An 8878-nucleotide genomic window follows, 5' to 3' on the forward strand; every position below is an offset into this window, starting at 1 on the left:
GGAGCCCGGCTCCCGTAGGAGTCCGGGCGGAGTCTTCCTTGCGGTTGAAGTTGGGGACGGAGTCCGGCTCCCATAGGAGTCCGGGCGGAGTCTTCCTTGCGGTTGAAGTTGGTGACGGAGCTCGGTTCCCGTAGGAGTCCGGGCGGCGCTTACCAGCAGTTGGAGTTGTGGACGGAGCCCGGCTCCCGTAGGAGTCCGGGCGGAGTCTTCCTTGCAGTTTAAGTTGGTGACGGAGCTCGGTTCTCGTAGGAGTCCGGGCGGAGTCTTCCTTGCGGTTGAGGTTGGGGACGGAGCTCAGCTCCCGTAGGAGTCCGGACGGCGCTTACCAGCAGTTGGAGTTATGAACGGAGCCCGGCTCTCGTAGGAGTCCGGACGGAGTTTGCTTGCGGTTGGAGTTGGAAGAGACTCGCGAGGGTTAATCCCGTCGGGAACTTCGGCTGAGGGTATTTTATACTCAACACAACCAATCCACAGTCAGGAGTTGGCTGGGTCTATCATCCACATGTCTGATTGTCAGATGGATGGATCCAGTGGACCAATCCAATGGTCACTCGCCACGTTAGCTCTTTGTATTTAAACAATTCAAGATCCCTGTGGTCCGCATCAGGGTTCGGACTGATCCATTGGATCTAATAATTTCTCCACACGTGTTAAGATCGTCAGCACCAAAGCGAGCAGCAAGGATACGTGATGAGCCATCCCAAAAAACAGTCACACCGCACGTTCGTGAGCAAAGGCACGGTGATTAACACGAAACAATCCAATCGAGACAGCAGATCCTTCACTCCGCATATAAAACTCTGTACATATTTATCTCTGCTTAGCTCGGATTGAAGCATTTATCCACACCATCGACCTTTCCTTTTCCGGACGCTTCTGGAACCCAATACTGCCGCTTCCCATCCCACGAGGACCCTCTCGCCTCCTCTAGAAGCTCCTCTCCACCTCACCCAATCCCTTTTTTCCCTTCTCCCCTTTCGTCGTCAAAGAGTGTCGCAAGCCTGACCTGAAGCTTCTTCTCACTTCTTCCCTCAGTTCCCACTTCGCTTCTCCAAAGTTCCAATCAAGTAAGAGGCCTCGACGACCTTCTCCTCTTCTTCCTTTTCTGGTTATATTATCTCTTGTTGTCTTCTTAAAGTATTCTTGATATATATTATTGCTTATGCCGACGTTCAAGATCATGCTGGATTTGCTCGTGGATGCGTTTGTGTTTGTTTTGTTGCCAAAATTCATATGTATTTTGTGCGGCTTGAGTTTTTTTGTATTATTCATTTACTTGTAGTTTTATTTTTTTGAGGGTCTGTGACCTCGCTCCCTGTGTAGCATAGGCGATGGCACTGGTTGATAATCAACCTGTTGTCTTCTTAAAGTATTCTTGATATATATTATTGCTTATGCCGACGTTCAAGATCATGCTGGATTTGCTCGTGGATGCGTTTGTGTTTGTTTTGTTGCCAAAATTCATCTGTATTTTGTGCGGCTTGAGGTTTTTTGTATTATTCATTTACTTGTAGTTTTATTTTTTTGAGGGTCTGTGACCTCGCTCCCTGTGTAGCATAGGCGATGGTACTGGTTGATAATCAACTTGGTGGGTGGACTGTACGCTTCACGTTGTTAGGGCTAATCTTTGGATGCTAAGTAAGTGAACTCTGGGTATGTTAATGAGGGATCACGTCATTGTATTTTATGATTATTATTAATGTCGATAGACTAATATGCAACTTGAGAGCCTATCTGCCTTGTAATTTTCGTCATTTTGTTTTTATGCATTTAGTTGTGAAACATTTGCTGGTTGGGTTCTCAATCCCCTTTTCTGAGCTTAATGGTCGACCGGTATTAGTGGCTGTGATCCTACAGCTGGATTGGTTAAATGTTAATTTTGGAAAAGGCTAGGCGTCTGGCCTTTATCAGAATTGTCTAATATGGATCTTTTCCTGGGATATTTCCAATTCTTATTATGGTCTTAGATTAACTATATGGGCTGACTGGTTTTCTTTGTTTGTGAAGATGGACTATTACTTAATCTTTTTGTTTAACAAGAAGATAAGATCGTACTAGTTGAGGCATTTCACCTGTGACATAGTTCCCGCAAGGTTGGCGAACTTGGTATTGGAGCCCATGCCGGCCGGTCAGTGGTACGGATTCATACTAGACTAGACCGGCACGAACTATCACCGAGAAGTGAATCAGGAGGGGGAAAAAAAAGAAAGAGAAGGGGGGGAGTGGGGAAAGAAAAGGGAGGGGAAGCTATCAGCCGGCCACTGGACGGCGTAATCGTGGCCTCTAATGCCACGAGCGTGAATTAGGGGCGATTACTCCTGTTTCACAGTTTTTTTTCAAAAATTCTGATTACAGTGAAGCTGGCATTCTCATTGCCGGCTTCATTCTTTTTTAGGTTTTTTTAAAAAAAATTTCAAATAGTGAAGCTGGCAATGGGTCTGCTGGCTTCACTTAAGATGGTAAACTCATTGCTGGCTTCACTATTCATCTTTATTTTTTAAAAAAGCAGACGAGTGAACAGGGGACAGTTGCTCCTGTTCTGTGGCCGCGGCTGCATTCGCTCGTTTTCTGTCGTGGCAGCCATCCGGCACCCTCTGGCAACTTCTCCAGCGGCTGCGCCTCCCTCTAGTACGATCGCTCCCCCTCTCTCTTTCTCGCTCAATGAAATGTCCTATCGGATGGCGACGAGCTGTGGAGGCCTTCGTGGCCCTCCAATGGCCCCAGTGGGCCACCGCTGGCTTTTGGCGGCGGCATCCCCTCTCTCTCTTCCTTCCTCTCTCTCTTCCCCTCTCCCTCCTCCGGTGTGCTGTTTTGCTCGGCCGAATCATCTCGGGTTGTCATCGGGATGGCTTGGAACGCCTGGAACCGTCCGGTTCAGGACGGTTCAGTGATCCTTGGTAATACATGCTTTTTACAAGTTTGCAGGTACTAAGAAACTAATGGAGTTAAACATTGAAATGTCTAGGGCTGAGATCAAAGCCAGCAACTACAGAAGAAACTAATGTTGGCATTATTAAACTTTGTGGGGGAAAAAATCTTGATTAGATTTCGATGTGCCAAAACATAGGGCAAGCCCTTGACTAATCTGCATGGTTTGGTGTGCTGGGTTAAACAAACCCATTTTCTTCAATGTGTTGCCTGTCAAGGAAAAGTAATCTGTGAATCTTCTTTTGTTCGATGAGGATTTTAGCTCTTCTTATATAGAGACCGAGACATATGTGTTTTTGTACATCATCTTTTGTTTTGAACGTTGTCACTTGTTCCAACTCGGTACCATGCAAGTTGATTCTAGAAGACTTTTGTGACTTGATTGGCCTGCAAGCTATGGTTGAGGAAAAAAGTATTAAATATGCTGGAACTTTTGGGGCAGTTTTGGTATCATCAAAATGGGTGAAGTAATAAGTGCAGTTTTGGTATCATCAGAATGGATGAATTAATAAACTTAAGGTATTCTAGTTGCTTTTGTTATTTTTTTTTTTTCTTTTGCAAACATTAAATTTTTTGTCAGCTAGAACTGATGATTTTTAATTGAGAAGATATTTATAGCATCTTCATTTTTTAGAAAAAATAAAAACTAAGTATCCCTGTACATAGTTTGTTATTGTTGTAGATTGGATTAAGGAAGTTCTAAAGTAATAACAATAATTTTCTAGAGAAATCATTTTTGTTAAAGATGAATTTGTAAAATTGTTTCTTTCTCATTTATTCGTACCAGAATGCTTATAGTTTGTCTTTATAATCTCCATCTCTATCCACTTAAATTTAGGACACTTGATCTTTTACTTATTATCATATCTAACCAGCAAAATCTGTAGTATATCTTTATATATCTAGTTGATATGAGTAAAAGGTGCTTGGTAGCACATCTGGGGTCATGGTATCTTGATTCTGAATCATTTCTCAGATAATAATAGATTTTGATGATTTCATGATTTTGTGCATCGTACCAATAAATATTCATAGATTTTTGTTCTCCTAAGAAAGCGTCTTTTTTTTCAAATAAGGCCCTAGTAAGGTAAAATATTATAAATTAAGTAAAGAATGATACATTTGACCATTCATCATTCTCTATGACATGTTATCTGATCCGTCGGTGCATACTATGCTGGATAAGCCACAACAAATATCTGAATCATATGATGGCATGTCCCACAAAATTTTATATTTGTTCCCTTCAGTTATGTTAAAATGGAGCTAAACTTCTAATGGCTAAAGCAAAGGCAACTTTCTAAATGGAGATACCATGTAAGGTGTTTAGACTATATGTTACCTTACTAGGAGGTACATAGACTAGGAAATTAGTTAATAGGCAGTGACCTTATTGAGGTTTTAAGTGGGAAAATGCCAACCGTATAGAGGAAACATCTTGGTTTTGTTTTTAAAAAAATGAAACAATTAAACAAAGTTGCATCAACCGTCATGAAATCTAAGCATCAACCATCATGAAATCTAATTTATGAGCAATACACCAACATCACAAAACATGGTTGTGAGCAGAGGCAGGAAAAATTGCTATAACTTCCAGAGCCATAATTGTTGAAAGTTTGCAACAATATCCCAGGTCTGATATAAGGAAATTGATCATATGTCTTCAACATTTTATGTTGATGTGTTTTCTGTTGGACAATGATCATCATTACTTGCTTCTATAGAGGGAACAATGTGTTTTTGTTCAATAATTTTCGTATAAGCTCACACAGAAACAGTTTCTTTAGGTAGTTAATTTCTATTATAATTTTTATTTATTTCTGGCTCAACAATTCCCATCATGATATAATTGAGTTATGCATATCCTCTAGTCTTTGTTAGATTATGAGATCCAGTATGCTTGCTGTCTAAGAGCCCCAGAGCCAGCAATGGAATTCTAATATAATCTGAGTGTGTTTATATGTGGGGTTTCCTAAGACTCCACATTTGGTAGGAGAAGATATTTGTTGCAATGGTGATACCACGTCAAAGTTGTCACAACCCAATCAAAAGCCGGGAATTGGTGGCTAGTGTGGGGCATCATTCATGGGAATCGGTGAAATACACGGTGGCATTCAATGAAATGCAGGCGCTTTCATTGGGTTGTGACAAGTTTGACGTGGTATCACCATTGCAACGAATATTTTTTTATTTGGTAGAATGCTGAGAGTAAGGGCTTTATTCTCTAAAGGACTAGAATATCACATTAAGTGATTGAGCTTTATTTTGTTACTGTTTGGTGAAGGGTCGTTATTTGCAACAGATTTCCTTTAGTAAGGTGCATTTTGTGTTTGTTAATAAATCCTTCTACCCTTGTACTTCATTGGGAATCTTTCCCTTTGTATAAGGTGATTATGCTATTATTTTCGCTCTGACATTCTCATGGGAAACTTATGTGATGGCTCGTGAGAGTCAAGATTATTACTTTTCTTTCTTGTGGGTGTTGTTTCCCTTCTTGAATGAACTCTTCCCAAGTCCTTAAAAGACCCATTAGGACTCTATAACCATAAATTTATAAGTGATCCTTGTAATTCTAAACTTTCCTGTTTTTGTTATCCGGTAGTTCACTGACAACTTAGCAGAAAACTTGTAGCAAGCCTGTAAATTTAACATTTCCCTATCCCTTTGAAGCTAATCAAAATGATGGACGTTGATTCCTTTGATATTTGCATATGTTAAGTTTAATCAAATTTTTGGTTGGACAATACAAGAAATCCATGATTCTATTTTGGCTTGAAAGTTTTTCTCAAACATATGTCAATGGATAGCATATGTTTTTTTCACCTGCAAACCTATTAATAACTTGAAAGCCTTTATTATTTTTAAAATCTGATCCTGCGCCTTGGTGGGTATGCATGCTGTTATAATAATATATGGAGGAGTAAAAGAGTAAGCATAAGTTGGTGCAACGTTACAAGCAAACAAGTAACACAATTTGGATATCAATTAACTTGGAAAGATATGGTCAAAAAGAATCATTTAGCATGGATTCAGACGTATATGTTTTATTTTGTGGTTTCATCAATATATCTTAAAATGTAGTGACAAATTAACTGTGTTGGTGTTCAATAAGTGTAAAGATAAATGGTGCATGCAGAGTTATTCAGTGAAAACTCTCAGAGGCAGTTCAGGGAATTGGTGTGGTTTTGGAAATTTAAAAATCGCAGATGCTTAAAAAATTGTTGAAGCTTGAGAATTTATCAACATTATGAAAATTTCAAGTTGACTAGGTGACTAATACTTGCAGTTTTCAAAAATTCTGAAATGTCATATCTTTGGCTGCTAGATTTGACATAACATTGAGTAAACGCAATAGTAGATGGGTTAACCTGCCTATGTTTGCTTATGTGATTGCTGTTTGGCTTACTAAAGCAATTGATCTAAAATGCTTTTCTCAGCTTAAAAGAAGATTAGGTTACACTGAGGTTGTATTTATGCAAGGTGTTCTTTCATCTTTTTGTATTGTTGGAACAGTAGTTCTTGTCTTGATATCTGATGCATGTTATCTCATTAAATTAGGTTACACTAAGGTTGTATTTATGCAAGGTGTTCTTTCATCTTTTTGTATTGTTGGAACAGTAGTTCTTGGCTTGATATCTGATGCATGTTATTTCATTGTTCAGGATGGCTGAACAATTCTACACAGTTGCATCAGATAGTGAGAACACTGGTGATGACAAAGTGCAATCTGCTTTTCCTGATCTTGCAATTGGTATTGATATTGGAACTTCAAAGTGTAGTGTTGCGATATGGAATGGTACACAAGTGGAACTGCTTAGGAATCCCAGAAACCAAAAGCTGATGCGCTCTTATGTCATGTTCAAGGATGATAGTCCTTCAGGAGGAGTAAGTGAAGAACTTGCTCATGGTGAGCAGGAAATATTCTCAGGAAGTGCAGTTTTTAATATGAAACGCTTGGTTGGAAGAGTGGATACAGACCCAGTGGTTCATGCCAGCAAAACTCTTCCTTTCCTGGTTCAGACTTTGGATATTGGTGTCAGACCATTTATTGCAGCTCTAGTAAATAATGTATGGAGATCCACTACACCGGAAGAAGTCCTTGCAATTTTTTTGGTGGAATTGAAAGCCATGGCAGAAGTTCAACTGAAGCGTCGAATCAGAACTGCCATTCTAACTATACCGGTCTCTTTCAGTCGCTTCCAGAAAACCAGGATTGAGCGTGCCTGTGCAATGGCAGGGTTACATGTCCTCAGGCTTATGCCAGAACCTACTTCAGTAGCACTACTGTATGCACAACAGCAGCAGCTATCTTTACATGAGAATATGGGAAGCGGCATTGAAAAAGTTGCTCTTATATTCAATATGGGGGCAGGATATTGTGATGTTGCTATAACTGCGACAGCTGGTGGAGTCTCTCAGATCAAAGCACTGTTGGGTTGTACTATGGGTGGAGAGGATATCCTTCAGAATGTCTTGTGTCACCTTCTGCCAAACTTTGACACTTTCTGTGCTGATCACAGTATGGACAAAATCAAATCAATGGGATTACTGCGCATTGCAACCCAAGATGCAATTCACAAACTCTCCTCCCAGCCCAGTGTGATTATTAATGTGGATTTGGGTGATGGAAATAAAGTATGCAAAACCTTGAACCGTTCAGAGTTTGAGGAAGTGAATAGCAAGCTATTTGAGAAATGTGAGAAGCTTATAATGCAGTGCCTGGTTGATGCCAAATTCACTGCAGAAGACATAAATGATGTCATACTGGTAGGAGGGTGTTCCAACATTCTGAAGATCAGAAGTCTGGTGCTGGGGTTGTGCAAAAGAGAGAATTTATATGAGGGTATAGACCTACTAGAGGCTGCAGTCTGTGGTGCTGCGCTAGAAGGAGCTGTTGCTTCAGGAATTAGTGATCCCTCAGGGAGCTTGGATTTACTAACTATACAGGCAACCCCTTTGAGCCTGGGCATCCGTGCTGATGGTGATGGCTTTGCAGCAATCATAAACCGGAACACGGCGATTCCTGCAAGAAAGGACATGCTGTTTACGACAGCACATGACAACCAGATGGAGGCCTTAATTGTTGTTTATGAGGGGGAAGGAAAGAAGGTGGAAGAGAACCACCTCTTAGGTTACTTCAAGATCACTGGGATTCCCCCAGCACCAAAAGGGACTGCTGAGATTAGTGTTTGCATGGATATCGATGCTTCGGATGTGCTTAGAGTGTTGGCTGGTGTTGTTCTTCCAGGCACCCAGAATGCTGTTTCACCTTTCATTGAAGTGAGAATGCCAACACTGGGAGATGGTCATGGCTGGTGTGCACAGGCGCTTGCTAAGATGTATGGTTCTTCCCTGGACCTAGCCACCATTCCAAAGAAGTTGCAGCAGTGAGTAATAGATGGTGAATTATTGTCTCCATTTTTTACTTGCTTCCTTACAGAAATGTGTGTTCACCTCAGAGGTGCTTTATGATGAGACTTTAAGACCTGTTCTTGTTGTGTAATAGTCTCTGCGGCTAATAGAATCTCTGTTCAATCTAGTATATATTACAGCTTATTCCATCTGATGGTTCACCGTACTGAATATTGTTTACCTATCATTGGAGTTTCCTTTTCCTGCAGCAATTTTCATATTTTTTCTGTATTTGGCTCGGTAAGATTTTTCCTGTCCTGCGGTTTTTTTTTTTTTTTTTGGCCCCCAATGTGCATTTTAAATTAGATGTATATTTATTTTACACACAGAAACAAACTTTTGGCGGCTATAATTCTGTGTTCCACATTATCAAGGAAGTGCCACAATGATTGTACTGCATGTTATGCTACGGGCATTAAATGATAATTAGAGAATATTGTAGCAGATTGTTGAATCATTTAGGAAAATTAGATGGTCTAATTGTCCAGCGAGAATTCATCACATGATCAAAGAGAAGGCTATCATAATAATACCATGA

At 40.4% G+C, this 8878-nt stretch overlaps 1 protein-coding gene across 2 annotated transcripts; it reads left to right on the top strand.

Annotated features, from left to right (window-relative positions):
• Positions 1-846: 846 nt before the first annotated feature.
• On the top strand, positions 847-8506 carry LOC105036067 (heat shock 70 kDa protein 8). Of its 2 annotated transcripts, XM_029262118.2 has the most exons (3): positions 847-1067; positions 1561-1638; positions 6591-8506. In XM_029262118.2, exon 3 carries the CDS (start codon positions 6592-6594, stop codon positions 8317-8319), a length of 1728 nt encoding a protein of 575 aa, XP_029117951.1. In that variant the 5' UTR covers positions 847-1067; positions 1561-1638; position 6591; the 3' UTR covers positions 8320-8506. The 2 variants fall into 2 exon arrangements, with proteins under 2 accessions (XP_029117951.1, XP_010910113.1); XM_010911811.4 differs by lacking the exon at positions 1561-1638 and having other exon boundaries at positions 848-1067.
• Positions 8507-8878: the final 372 nt, after the last annotated feature.

Source organism: Elaeis guineensis, chromosome 13 (genome assembly GCF_000442705.2).
Source record: "Elaeis guineensis isolate ETL-2024a chromosome 13, EG11, whole genome shotgun sequence".
Classification (NCBI taxonomy): domain Eukaryota; kingdom Viridiplantae; phylum Streptophyta; class Magnoliopsida; order Arecales; family Arecaceae; genus Elaeis; species Elaeis guineensis.